This window comes from Ricinus communis, chromosome 6, assembly GCF_019578655.1.
Source record: "Ricinus communis isolate WT05 ecotype wild-type chromosome 6, ASM1957865v1, whole genome shotgun sequence".
In the NCBI taxonomy this organism is placed as follows: domain Eukaryota; kingdom Viridiplantae; phylum Streptophyta; class Magnoliopsida; order Malpighiales; family Euphorbiaceae; genus Ricinus; species Ricinus communis.
The window spans coordinates 25,202,144-25,217,637 of NC_063261.1; the positions used below are offsets into that span (position 1 = coordinate 25,202,144).

Sequence of the window (15,494 nt, forward strand, 5' to 3'; positions counted from 1 at the left end):
ATGAGAATCTTTTAATTTAAAAATTATAAATTTAACCAGTGTTATAAATTAATCTGTCCTATCCATTAGACAATGGACGCTTTTCTATTCCATTCCAATTTTTTTCTTTTTTCTTTCATATTTTTTGTTCATAAAAAAAAGAATATGCAAGATAATTTTAGGAATTACCTATTTTTTGAATTAAAAATGAAATGTAAAAAATGTAAATGTAAATGATGGATTAATTCTTTTATATTCATTTTAGAATTATTTAATTTTAGAATGAAATATTCTAATTTTTAGTATCTTCTCATTATAAGAGAAGAGAAAAACCCCCTTTTTTAGATACAGATTTGAATTAAACCATCAAGGATTTAAAATAAAATAAATAGGTAAAAAAAATATTCAATTTTTCAGATAGACTATAGATAGACTAAAGAATTGTCTAATTATTATTTAAGATTTAATTTTTATAAAAAACTCGTAACAGTAAGTTTAAAAAATATTATGCACTTAATAATTTTGGGTAAAAAAATTAGATTGTAAATAAAAAATAAAATTAATAAAATTAAAATATTATGTATTTTTCAAATAATATTTGATATATATTACTTAAAAGACACATTATCCTGTCATGTAAAAATGTGTAATTAGAAGTAGCAAAAAAGAAAACAAATGTAAAAGGAAAGAAAAGATCTATGAGGAAAGTAAATACCAAGTTAGTAGGAGTAGGGGCATATAGGTAAAGTTTCCGAATAAAGAGAAAAAGGGATGGGGGCAGTGTCCAAGTGTAAATCAGGAGAAAGTGGACAGGGCTCGTGAATCGTGACGCACCGTTTCGTTGCCATTGAATGAAGAGAAGCTCCTCTGCAAGTCTTTACGCTCCGGGCCGGGGCAACTGGCAATAATAATGCTGCTTGCGGTGACTCACTGACACTCTCTCTCTTTCTATTTCAAGAAAAAGAAATGAGACCGGATCGAAAGTCAAAATGGAAACTTCCGTACCAAACGTCACCTATTAAATTGCTCTTGTAATTAGATGAGAACCGCCGTATGGGCGAAATATTTTAAAATCTGTCAATTGAAACGCTTTGTTATTTTCCTAATCTTTTCTGAAAATTTATTGATAAGAGAGAGAGAGAGAGGGGGAAATCAATCTGTAAAAATTGTTTTATGCCTAATATTACAATTAAATCACCAACAATTTCTTTAGGGATAAAGAGTTAATTTGACCGTAATCAAATAAATTCAATTTAAATTTTTTAATAAATAATTTTTTAATATTATATCTAATAATTAAATAAATTTAATTTAAATATTTTTAACAAATAGCTCATTAATTTTATGTTCAATGATCAAATACATCCAATTTAATTTTTTAAAATAAAATAATATTAAATTTTTAAATATTAATTATATTATAAAATTAAAAATAATATTTATTTCATTAATTTACTAATATAATATATAATGACGTACTATATAAGAGCGAGTTTGATAAAATTTAAAATTTAAATTTAATTAACTAGAAAATGATAAGTTATATGTTTATTTATTAAGAAAGTTGAAATTTGACTTATTTAATTCTTAGAAAGTTAAAATTTGACTTATTGAATACTTGTCATTTTTGGGTCAATTAAATTCAAAATTTAAAATTTTTCAAATACGCTCTTATATAACGTGTTACCAGATATTTTATCAGTAAATTAATGAAATAAATATTATTTTTAATTTTTATAATTTAATTAAAAATTAAATTGAATGTATTTGATTATTAAATACAAATTCAGGAGGCTGTTTGGTAAAAAAGTTTAAATTAAATTTATTTGACTCTTAGATATAAGTTCAGATAACTATTTGCTAAAAGAATTTAAATTGAATCCATTTGATCTCTAAACATAAATTCATTTTATCCATTTCTTTTGGACTAATTAAATTAACAATTATATTTTTGAAATAACACGAGTCCTTCATTAATAATAAGGACAATTTGTGATAGATAAGTCGTTGAAAGAAATGGTAGGACATGGAAAAAGATTTTGAATTATAAAAGATTCAAATGAGCTTAAATTCTTCCTATAGCGGATGTCCTACTCAAGAGAGCTGGTGAGATTGCTAGAGATCATAACGGGCTTTTATAAAGGATGTTCTTGCTATCAGAATTCCATTTTTTTTCTGATCCGTTTACTATGAAAAAGGCTATTATGTGGGTTTGTCGATAAGGGTTGGAATAGGGTTATGTTTGAAGGGGATGCAGAAGGTGTTATCGAAGCCATTAGAGGTCAGTCCTTACTCCAGGCATCTGCAGCTGCTGTTATTGAAGACATCGCCGGAGATGAGTAAGAGCCATTGTTCCTTTATGTCCATAGGGAAGTAAATGTTTTAGCTCATGAGTTAGCTATAATTATTTTGTTTGATCAGCAATTGGTGGGTAACCGATCTCTACAAGTTGCTTGGCTTCAAAACAAATTTTATATCTTTCCCTCTAACTAATTCACCATCTGTTTGCTAAAGAAAACAAATTAGTAAATTTGATTACTTTTAATAAATTTATATCAATCTTTTAAGACGATAAGTTTTTTTTTTAAAATTTTATTAATTAAAATAAAAAAATAAAAAAAATAAAAAATGATAGCAGATGATTTAAAAAAAAGGTAGGTGTGACAAAAAAAATTTTGATAAAAAATAATAGAAAAAGAAGAAAATAGAGAAGCCGCTATGACTTTTAGAGATTGAATTATATAATTTTTAATTGCCGTATACTACATTTTTTAGTACTTAATTTTCTAAAAAGAAATATGAAAGTTTTTTAATGAAATTTAGATCTTAAATTGAACCGGTCAAATAAGAGAATGTCTAACTCTAATTAAATCATAAAATTATAAAATAAAATAAAAAAACTATAATTTCTATAATATAAATTATGATGTTATTTATTTTTTAAAAATTCAATTGCTTTATTAAGACTGTAATTAGTTTCGAAGTTCTTTTTTCAAAAACAACTTAAATTAGCATGAACTTATAAACTTGTAAAATCGCATTATATATAGAATTAAATTTTAGCTCATATTAATGCTGAAAAAATAAAAAATTCAGCAATTTGGTATATTAACTTAAACTTACAAGATAATAAAAGGTAAGATTTAGAGTTGAAATTTAGAATTTTTGTATGAATAAGTTTTATTGTTTGAAATTTTTATATTATTAATAAGTCATCATATATGATAATTTTGTAAATAATAATTTAATAGAGATAATTTAATCTTAAAAAATAAATCATAGCTAAGAAAGAAATGGAAATAAAAAATCTTGTTCTTCCCAATTTTAGTTTAGTCATTCCAATACTTCTATTTTTATTTTGATAAATTCAATCTTGATTGAGCTTTTATTTTTCTTAAAGTTTTGACTAAGTGTAATAAAAACTCAATCTTGAGGGTCATTTCAATTTATATAGATATTTATAAATATTAATAATCTTTTAAATTAATTCACAACAAAATATTATGTAATTTTTAAATTTAATCAAATTAGTCGTTTACCCGTACATTGTACGACTATTATAATTATATGATTATAAAATTAAATTTATAAATAACATTTAATAAAATGTCTAATTTTAATATTCAATATTTATTTATCATATTTTAAATTTTTTACAGCAAATTAGATATTTTAATTTTTTCTTTTGAACTTTTTAGTATTTTAAGATTTTATTAGTATACTAATATAAAAAGTATTCTAAAACTATTTACTAATTAATTTTAATGTTATATAAATTAATATTATCAAATATAATTGATATTACTATTTTTTAGAATTAAAAATTATTATATAATTTAAAATTAATTAATTAGTAAATATAATATCTAAGATATTATTTTATAATCATTGTCTCATTACAAACTAATTTATTAGTTAATATAATATTAAATATAATTAATATCTTAATTTTTAGGATAATTATTATCTTAAAAATTTATTTATTATTAATATATTATTACTTAGATTAGTATCAATATTTTAATTAGGAATGTTCTTATTAATCAATAAATTTATAAAAAGAAATCATAAAATTATACATAAAATTTAAATTATATAAAAAATAAATACACGTATTAAAATAAAAATTATACTAAAATAAAATTTCTATTTATCAAAAGAAAAGAACACATGTTAGAAATAATTTAGCTCTTATATACTCCCAAACTTATATCGGAGTACAAATATTAAACGTCACTACAAAAAAAAAAGATGATACGAGAATATTCTAAAAAGATTGATTATTGTATTTTTCATTATAATGAAAACAGGAAAAAAAATTATTCTATTATTTATTATATTGTTTTAAGTTTGTTGCAATACAAGCAGCAGTGGTCACAGTGATTTTGGAGTTTCAAACATCTCTTTAATTTTTTTTTTTTTTAATATGTGTATTTATATTTGATGTATAATATTTAAATTTATGCATAATTTTATAATTTATTTTATTAATTTATTAATTAATAAATTATATTTATAATTAAACACTAACTCTAATTTTAAAAATAAAATTTTAAACATATTTCAACATTATATTAACTAATAAATTTAATAATTAGACAATAATTGTAACTCTATCTTAAGGAATAACATATTAATTATATTTTAATATCATATTAACTAATAAATTATTTTTCTAATTAAATACATAATTTTAGAAAATAATATTTTAAATATTATATTCACTAATAAATTATTTTTTAAATATTTAGTAATTTTTAATTCTAAAATATAGTAATATCAATCATGTTGATAGTACTAAAATTAATTAATAAATATTTTTAATATACTTTTTTTATTATTCACTAATAAAAGCATATGATGTTTAAGAAAATCAAGAAAAATATTTAAAAAATAAGTTTTAAATGTTAGAAATTCTATACAACACTCTAAATTTAAGAAGCCACAAAATTACTTATATTAATTTTTTTTCTGGTACTGATCTCACCATAAGTGAGAGGTAACAATAGTTTTAGTTTTTAGTAGAGGTTGAAAGGGCTGTAAAAGCATTAGTCTGTTATGGATGTCTAAAAGGGTATTTATAGGTGTTTATTGGTTATATGCAAGCTAAAGTGGCAATTTGCCCCCTAAACTTGCAATTGAGGTCCAATTAACTCCAAATTGACTTTCTTGCCCAATTTACCCAAGATATTTACAAAATTAGTCAATTTGCTCCAGATTCAGCCATTAGGTAATTGCGCGAAACAGATGCCTTAATCAAATAATTAAAAAAATTAAATAAACAAACTTTAACCATTAAAATAAAGAAAATTAAAATGAATTATTTTCTAATTTCTCTTTCTCTCCAATGTCTTCTTCTCTCTCAAAATCCAAAAGACAAAACTTAAACCCCAAATCTCATATTCTCACCATCTTCTTTACACTTTAACATTCATTCTCTACCAACAGTATACCACCATCATCGTTGGCCTCACAACTAGCACTACCCAGACGACGTCCATGTAATGTGCAGGTTATCGAATCACTCGATCAACAGAAACACACACTCCTATAACAGAAATCAATCAATGGTTTTTGATATTTTTCTGCGAAATTTTTGTGAATTCTTTGGTATTGCTTATTTTCCTATTCATTTCTTGATGCATTAATACAAATAAAGAGATCACTCCAATGGGTTGCAAGACGAACTTACCATTGCCAGAAAATGGGTTGCTGGTGAAGAAGAATCTATTTTTGAATTCGTATGTGGTTATCTGTTTGCTGGATTTGAAGAACAAGGGCAGTAAAATGATGGGTTTGAGGATTTTCAATGTTTAAATCATATATTTTATTATAAGAGTTTGAGATTCTATCTAAGGGAATCTTTGAATGAAAGATTAACATACAAAAGAAAGAAAAAAAAAAAAAAAACTCTGAGATGTTTAAACAAATGCATGTATATGCTCCAACTATGAGTTTCAGATACATCTCAAGAGTGGGCAAACAACACTCTGCTCTTGGACCAAGACTTACAGCCAAATCCAAATATAAATTGCTTGAATTTCTATTTGATTACATAGACAACGAAGAAGGTGAAATAGGTGATGGTAATACAATTTCAACTTCCCAATTTTATTTTCAGGTGCACTAAAAGGAGATTCTGGGAAAAGAATGCTACTATGTAAGCCTTTAAAAGCTTCCAAAAGAATTGGTTTAATGGAAATTAATGGCCAAAGAAAAGAAAAAAAGAAGAGATGCTTCTTGTTCAATCTAGAGAGAGAAAGAAAGAAAAAAAATAAAAAAGAACAGAAAAGAATCACAAATAGTTTTTTAGTATTTTTTAATGTAGCTCACACGCCTGCAAATTGGGTGTAACACACTTGCTCAAATTGGGGGTAAATTGACCAATAAAATTAATTTGGAGTTAATTGGACTTCAGTTACAAATTCAAGGGACAAGTTGCCACTTCAGCCGTTATATGCATGTCTGGTAGTGGTTATAGAAATGAGAAGAGACGTGGATTCCGGTTTTCTAGGGATGACGCATGTATGGTTGATAAATTAGTGGAGCGCCCAGTCTATGTTTAGAGGGCGAATTATTATTGTATTAAGTTATGGGTATAAATATTTAATTAATTATATTTTAAAGTCAATATTTAATAAAATAGTTTAACCAATGAAATAAATTATTAAAATAGGTAATTATTATCCATGTATTTTTCTTTATTATATTACCTACTTTTTAATATTTAAAAGTTATATCTTTTTTAATTTTTTGATTCTATAATTCTATACTAAAAATCCATTTCGTTAAAATTTCTTTAAACAATGTTAATTAAATTTGATTTTATAATATATGTTTTTAATTTTTGTGTGTAATATACAAATTGCCTTCTATATTTTATTTATTATACTAAAATCTCATTGCATTTTGAAAATAATGCAATTAAAGGACTAAATTGATAAAATAATATAATTTAATCTTCAAATTTCTTATCAAAATTAAAATTCTACAATAACAAAATAAATAATAAAAATAATATCCATTTTATTTTAATAATTAAATTATATAAATACTTTTAAAATATTTTAATTTTACTAGAATTTGGTTATCCCATAAATTAGAGAAATTAAAGAATAACAATTAATTATTTTTATCCAAACAGTAAAATTATTTATTTATAGAAATTAGACAGAATTTCTAGTGTAATACAAATAACAATTTGTATATTACACCAAAAATCAGGGAGCAAATAGTATAAAACCAAACCTAATTAATAATTGTTTAACAGAAATTCTGACAGAAGAGATTTTTAGTATAAAATTACAAAATATAATAGTGAAAAAATATAATTTTTAAATATTAAGGATAACTAGTATAATATAGGGGGAAAATGGTAATTACTCCTTAATATATATATATAAGTGGTATAAAATCTACTAGCCTTGCATTTTTCCAAAAATATAATTGTAAACAGTCTGGAGTGAAGAAAGCAAAGGGATCAAATGGCAACTGCAAATAATAATAATGCCTTTCATACACCAGCACAGCACAAGCAATATGGAAATTAAAAGCAATTCTTAAAAGAAATGATGAAGCAAATCTTTGATTAAATAATCTTTCTCCAAGCACAAGAGAGGCACGTAACTAAGATGTCCAGCTTGCATTTCATATTAAAAAAATTAACTCTATATATATGTAACTCTAGTTATAAATATAGGTGCAACTTCAAGACTATTTTCAGTTCAGGATTACACCAGATAATCATCAAGAATTGCTTACCTCCTCCATATGGGATCTTTCAACTTTTGTAGTATGCGTATCCATTTTGGTGAGGTCATTGATGTAATGCACTCACCACAGTGACTAAGTCGCACCACTGCCGTTTGTCCGTCCGACCCCATTGAAAAGTAAGAATAATTGCAAATTTTGCTTATCTCATAATTATGGAGACTCTCTGATAGTCCACACCTTATCTTAACTGATCGGTATGCATGAGCATACTCATACATCTCTGCTGCCAATACACCCGCTTTCGTCATATACCCCCTTTGTACATCGACTTATTCAAATATGAAACTAAAGGCATGAGTTCACTGATAACAGAAATGATTTTGCTCCTCACCTGACATAATGGCGGAATTCAGAGCAAGCTTTGATTAACAACAACCTCAACTCGTTGAATGAGCTCTAATAAACTTCCAGCTTTTCTCTTGGCCCTGTCGGTGCCACTCTCTGATAGTTCCTTTAATGCTTCTTCTGCACCACTTTCCTTTGCTAACTTCAGCTGCTGCAAATCACCAGCGCATAGTGACCACAGGACAGCTGCAGCATTCTCCCTGTTGCGTGGTGAACCAGTCCTGATTACCTCCACCAAAACAGGAATTGGCTTGGCCTGGCCAATTGCTACTTTCCCTTCTTGATGGCTTGCAAGAATTGCAAGAATTGCCAATGCTTCATCCACCATTCCACCTCCAGGATCTTTAAGTAACTGCATCAAAGATGGAACAATGCCAGCTTTGACAGCTCTTGCCTTGTTTCCCTGATAAATTGAAAGATTAAAGATAGCAGTGGCAGCATCCTTTTTACCTCTTGGAGTCCCCTCTCGGAGCAAATCTATAAGTGCTGGCATGGCCCCAGCTGCTCCTATTGCCACCTTATTCTCATCTATAACAGATAAACTGAAAAGGGTGGCAGCTGCATTTTCCCTTGCCTCCATACTTCCATTTCTTAAAACATCTACTATATCAGGTATAGCTCCTGCATTAACTATCATTCCCTTGTTACTATCATTTATGGAAAGATTTAATAGGGCTGTAACAGCATGCTCTTGGGTACGAGGATCTGTGGAGGATAACAGCTCTACAAGGAGTGGAATCGCTCCCGCTTCAGCAATACATACTCTGTTATCTGCATTCCTCTTTGCCAGTAAACGAAGCTCTCCAGCAGCTGCTCTTTGTTGTTCTGGATTCCCAATTAACAATTTCTCTAATAGGGAAATAATAGCACCTCGATCACAGTCTGAAACACTGCTTCCAATTCTTTTGCTTCTAGAAGCCCCTTGTTGTTTAGGCAGCTGAACTCCATTGTTTTCGCACCACAAAGAAATCAAACTCTTCAAAACATAGTTAGGTGTTAGTGCAGTATGCAGCAGCGTCTGCTGTGTTTTTGGACATGTCTTATGTCCTGCATCAAGCCATTTTTGGATGCATGATCTTTCATAGGTCTGCAAATTAAAGCAAGACAATATATGAACAACATCTACCACCAAAGCCACAAAGTGATAACACATAATAGCAACTTATAGTTATACCTGTCCAGTGGAGACAATCACAGGATCTTTCATCAATTCTAGAGAAATCGGGCACCGGAAATCATCTGGTATCACAGGAGATCTGTGCTTAGAAAAAACCTTATCAGATTCAGAATTATCTGCTTCAGAGTTTTCCATTTGAACATAGTCCTTTAGCTTCTTCAGAATGGATGACATCTTCTCCAATGAGTCTCCTGGATCGCCACCACTAGAGATAACCAACTCATGGAATGCAAGAGACTCTTTCTTTAGATCATTGATAGTCTTCAATTCCAGCTTTTCGGAAAGTCTCTTCAATACTGCAGGATCAAGGTCTTTTTCTCTCTGTGCTATGGCTAAATCAAGGTCTAGTTGTAAATCAAGGTAGTCTGGTCTTGCTTTAGCCCTTCTAAGTTGAGAATGCACGAGCTCAATCTGGAGAAATAATAGCAACATCATGTCAATTGTCAATATTACAGGTTCAGAAATCCATAGCTCAAATGCTAAATCCGCAATATAACTTGCCGAAAGTTACAATTGAAAAGGAAAAGGGAAGTAAAACCTTCCTAACAAATTTACTTTGAATATTCAGAAAATATAACAAAATCATTTGGGCACAAGGAATACCTGCTCTCTGACTTCCTCCGACAAATCAATCTTGGCATATGAAATCTCATTTAATGCTGCTTCGATTTTTTCTGTAATCAGGCAAAATTCTTGTGCTATCTCGTTTCTTCTCAAGGCCTGAGGCAATGATATACATTTAGCTTTATTGTGATGATTGTGTGAAAGAACAATGCATGTTTTAAATAATTATTTGACACCTCTAAAATGTATGGTAAAGAACCTGAGAATTTGACAGAAACAGGAAGGATGAAGAAGAAGAAAGGAAAATAAGATGGTGAAGACAGAACTAAGATAGGATTTTATCGATAAAACTTCCATGAATGTAACAAAAGGGAGTTTCTTCCTCCTATATATAAGATAACTTCCAACACCTATAACAGCTATCCCACCAAAACTGTGACAAACTAAGAATTTAGATAGTAATACTAACAACAGCAACAGCAGTAAACGACTTGATAGCTACCCCACAATGCCCCTGAACTAATGGGAAATTGGGAGCTAATTTCTTGATTTAACAAATAGCAACACCTAAAATGTAACTAGAATACTCCTAAAGAAACAACTTTGAACTACGTGACCTTTATTTTTCCATCTTTAAAAGGCAACATAAGGACCAAACCCACAAACTCTCCATCCGTTTTCTCCACAAAAGAAAAAAAGACAAATCAGCCAACAGAAAAAAAATCTTCATATGGAGCACTCATAGGCAAAATTAATCTTCAAAGTCCAAACTTGGAGCATATAGTTAAGCATACAATTCATTTGCAACCAAAGATGCATATGAACAAAACTCAAGCTTTCGTTTTACTTCACTTTCCCGGCAATCAAACGGAAAGATAATAACAATTGTAACAATAGCAAAGATTACCTGATAGACCTTACTTCCTTGACAGGTCGATTTGAGAAGCTGAAAGGCTGAATCTAAAGCAGACCTGAACAACTCAAAACCTCTGATCCCTGCTTGTCCTATCGCTTCATCACTATCTTTCAACTCCTCAAACAAAGGACTCAAAAGCTTAATTCTACGTACCAAATTGCCATGCATCTTCTTGCATACATTTTTACATTCAGGTAACAAACAAACCTCCTTCACTGAGTCAATTAACTCACCCATCAATTCAGATTTTGTATCCTCCTCCATTAATGCCATATAGTAAAAAGCCTAATTTAGCTATAAACAAAGCCCTTGGAAAAAGATTGACAAAACTAATAAATAAATACAGCTAAAATTTTATTAAATTCACTTTCTTTTCATCCAAATACACCTGATCCAACAATGATCTTCTTCTAGATCATCTGGGTTCTTCTCATTTCTAAAAAGAAATCCAATTTTCAGCAATAAAAACACAAAAAGAAAAAGAAAAATCCTTTCTTGGGTTTTATCTCATTTACACATCAAACAAACCCATGGGCAACTCATGAAATTAATATTAGAAACCACCAAGAAAGATTCAAATCCAACTAATGAACAAATGTTTACAATCTATACAGAAAACAATTGAGATTGTTAACTTCGGCAGATTGAGAGGGAGATTTTTGCTTCTTTTTTTATCCTTGGTGGAGAGAGAAAGAGAGACAGAAAGAGGATGAAGGGTTTAACAGATTACGAAAACGGACAAAGAACGTTAGAAATTGGTGAGGATTAAGAAGTGGAAAACAATGGGATTAATGCTTAATAACAGTAAAGAACGGTGTCCGTGTGAATCTTCTGTTAGGAAAGGGAGGGAGATGATATGAAGAAGATGACATCATTTCTTACCAAATTAGTTTGTTTTTTTTTTTTCTTTTGACTATTTTGTACTTTAATTTTTGGACTTTTTCTTTTGTCTTTTATTTCCTTTTTTTTATTATTATTATATTTTATAAAAGTGTTTAATTTTCTTTTGTTCAAAAGATAATTCTTTTTTTATTTATGTTGAGAAATATATTATGACATGGACTTAGTCGGAATGTGCAATACAAATTTCTAACCAAGACTAAATCAAGAGAGTGCTTTTTTCACTTTGCTTTGACATTTTTAAAAAATTAAATGTTGTCTTTTTTTGAAATTTCGATTAAATTAATTTAATGTAAATATAAAAATTTGATGATAAAAAGGAATTAAGTTTGAAATCTTAATAAAATCTATTTAAAAATAAATTAGGTTGAGGTAAGAGAATGCTAAACTTTGAAGTATTATCCTATCAATTTTATTTTTAATATTTTTAATTAGTATGATTTTAAGAAATTTTTTAAATAGATTTAAAGACAATTAAAAAAAAATTGAATAACTCTATATTTTATTTGAAAAAAAATGCTATACATAGCTATCATATATTTTTAGTAATATTATTGCAAATAAAAAAAAACAAGTTCTTTTTAATTAATTAAGGGATTTTCTTCTTTTATCTTCTTGTAAATAAGGGATTATTATTAATATGAATGAAATAGAAATACATATTGTCTATTTCAGTCAGGCTCTAATAAGAAAAATATAATGAAGCAAAAATAAATAACAAAAAAAATTATTTTAAAAAAGAAAAAGGCAAACCAAACTCTAAAATTTAAATTTAATGTGGAATTAATATTAAGTTTATATACCAAATTAATGCTTAGAGGGGGCATCATAGGTACCCATAAGAGAAAACCAATTTATGTGGGGAAATGAAAGAAATTTGTTTCTACAACCCCAAAAGCCCTGCCATCCTAATTGTTTGAGCTTCCAGAATTTGTCAATGGAGGGGTATTGATTTGTCAAAGCCAATTTTGATGGCACAGAACATATGCATACATCATAACCACAAATCTTTCATCCATTTGTCTGAGTCAGGTTTCATGGACACATTGGTTTATAATTTGTTTCTAAGAAAAAGAAAAACAACAACAACAACAAACAATATAGAGAAGCTAAAGCCCACAGGCTTTCCTCAACAACCTAACCAAGTCAAGAAATGTCTAAACAATAATGACAAAGACCTCCATTGCTATCTCTTTGTTTTTTGTTACTCTTTTTCTTTTTGTCTGGGACTTACCTTTTTACATTATTTTTCTTACATGGGTTTAAATTATAGTTTTAACTCTTTTTATACGTTCTAACTTTACTATATATATATATATATATATATATATATATATATATAAAAATTAGAGTCAAAAGATTTAAAAAATTGAAATTTATTTTAATAATTAAATAGATATGTTTAAAACTCGAGTTGAGTTGGCTTCAAATCGAGCCTGATCGGATTTCAATTTTTTAAATTTAATATAAATTTAGTCTATCTATTTATACGATTTAAAAATTAAATCAAATTTGATCTATTTATAAAAATATATAGATTTTTATTTGTAATTTTTTCCAGACGGATCAGCTTATTAAATAGGACTCGAGTCGAGTTGGCTTCAAATCAAACTTAATCGGATTTAAATTTTTTAATTTTAACATGAGTTTAGTCTGTCTATTTATATAAATTTAAAAATTAAATTAAATCAAATTTTATCTATTTATAAAAATATATAGATTTTTATTTGTAATTTTTTCTAGACATATCAGCTTATTAAATGGGTAAAAACAACCAATATTTCCAGTGTAAAATAAATTAATTAAAATTTTCAAATATTAATTTATACCGACTTAAAATAAAAATTACATATCCAAATTTAAAATTTTAAAGTTGGATAGACGCCAGATACCACTAAGTTAAACCGGATGCACCTTTGCATTACTTTTTAATTGTGGCTTGAAGGTGTAAAATGGTGCAATTAATAAGAATTGACTATGGAATTAGGGTTTGTGGCGGCTGCCGGGAAGAGGAAAAACAAGAAGGGGGCAGCTAGAATTTCTGGGACGAACATATACGTTCAATAATAATATTTGTAAAAATAATTCATTTAATTATTTAATTTTATTTGCTTGTGCAAATCAGGCACATTTGAACCTAGAAAATACAAATTTTATTTTAAAAATAAAATATTTAAATTCATATATGATTAAGCTATTTCCCTTTATGTTCTTTTAACAGAAAAGTTAAATTAGTGTATTAGTAGATATAATTAAAATAAAAGGCTTTTAATTGAATTTAAAAATGCATGAACTGAATAGTGTAATTTGTTTGACATTATAATTAAACAATATTCAATATTATTTCATCCATTAGTTTGATAATATTTAAAACTTTGGGATCAAAAGGTTTATAAGTTTATATGTTTTTAAAATTTGAGAAGCCTATTTTTCACTTGGGTATGTAAAATTATTTATTATAGAGAGTTATTTTACAAAATAAGATTCAAATATTTATTTTTTAAGTATAAAGTAAAAGGTTAGTTAGTTTGACATTTCATGTTTAAAAAGTCAAACTCTTACTATTTATTATATGATTTTAATAAATATTTACTAAAAGTTAGAAGGAAAAGAAAATAAAAAAGAACTCAAAGCATTAATATTTATAAAAAAAATTAAATATAGAAAGTCTATTATGCTTAAATAAAATTTTTACTCTTTATATTTGAATTTTTCTTACAATATTTTTTAAATGATGCTTTTTAAATTAAAAAATATCCCTCAAAGCTCTAAATTTTTTATTTTTGTTACATTTTTTTCTTACATACGTAATTAATCTAAATTTAATACAATTAAAATATATAATAATAACTAATTTTTAGTTCTTATTTTTGTTTCAACATCTTATTAATATTTTTAAAAATTATAAAAATCGTGTCTGAGACAAGAAGCTAAGAGAAAATACTTTTAGTTTTCAATGTTTGAGATTAATTAAGAATAAAAAGGAGAGAGTGTTGATGCCGGCTAAAAATGGCTACCAACAACTCCATAAAGGAGAAAAAAAAATTAAGAGTTTTTTATAATTAATATTTTTTATAAATATGCATTGTTTAGAGAAAAAGAGATTTAGTAATTTATCTCAATTACCAAATGAAGAAAAATGTTGAAGAGAAAATTTAAAATGTACTCTTAAAATAAAATCACTTATGGACATAATTTATATTTTAAGCATAAAAAAGAAAAGAATATAATAAATGGTAACAACCTTTAGCTAAATATAATTATAAGATTTTTATTTTATAGCATATAATATTTATAAAATCAATAATTAATTTGAACGGACCAAGGCAGATCACTATAATACCAATATAATAATTTAATCTATAATATATATTAAGTAGGTAAAATATTTCCATAAAATTTAAAATAATAGAATTTTATAAAGTTATATCATGTTATTTTTCAATAAAAAAATGACATATAAAATATTTATAAAAAATATATGTGATCTTAAATACTAAATGAGTATATGATAAAAATTTATGACTTATTTAAATATAAAACTATTATATTCTTAAAAGTAATTATAATAAGTATAATAAGTATTTATAGCTACTACATACTAATAATAAATATATTATCTTTCTAATAAAATATATATTTATATTCATATATAAATAAAAAATAATAAAATTATAAAAAATAAAATTTTTAAATTTGAATCATAAGAATATAATAATTAGAAAATGATCTATATAATATATAATATTAAATAATAATAATCATAATAATTAAATAGCAAGAACTTTAATAATAAAATTTTGTAAAAGTAATTATTATAGGAATAGCAAGAATTCTAAT

General features: G+C 26.4%; 1 protein-coding gene across 2 annotated transcripts; it reads right to left on the reverse strand.

The window, feature by feature from the left end:
* Positions 1–7,521: 7,521 nt before the first annotated feature.
* On the reverse strand, positions 7,522–11,839 carry LOC8260138 (U-box domain-containing protein 14). Of its 2 annotated transcripts, XM_048375909.1 has the most exons (5): positions 10,746–11,839; positions 9,878–9,994; positions 9,272–9,685; positions 8,084–9,184; positions 7,522–7,972 (listed from the first exon to the last, which is right to left on the reverse strand). In XM_048375909.1, the coding sequence occupies exons 1-4, from the start codon at positions 11,025–11,027 to the stop codon at positions 8,102–8,104; spliced, it is 1,896 nt and encodes a 631-aa protein (XP_048231866.1). In that variant the 5' UTR covers positions 11,028–11,839; the 3' UTR covers positions 7,522–7,972; positions 8,084–8,101. The 2 variants fall into 2 exon arrangements, with proteins under 2 accessions (XP_048231866.1, XP_048231865.1); XM_048375908.1 differs by having other exon boundaries at positions 7,522–9,184; positions 10,746–11,836.
* Between the last annotated feature and the right edge of the window lie 3,655 nt (positions 11,840–15,494).

Coding starts and splice junctions, on each gene's coding strand:
- LOC8260138 (XM_048375909.1), bottom strand. CDS start 11,027: ATGGCATTAATGGAGGAGGATACAAAATCTGAATTGATGGGTGAGTTA. Junction 9,686..9,877: donor CGGAGGAAGTCAGAGAGCAG/GTATTCCTTGTG, acceptor TTATTTCTCCAG/ATTGAGCTCGTGCATTCTCA. Junction 9,185..9,271: donor TGATTGTCTCCACTGGACAG/GTATAACTATAA, acceptor TTTAATTTGCAG/ACCTATGAAAGATCATGCAT.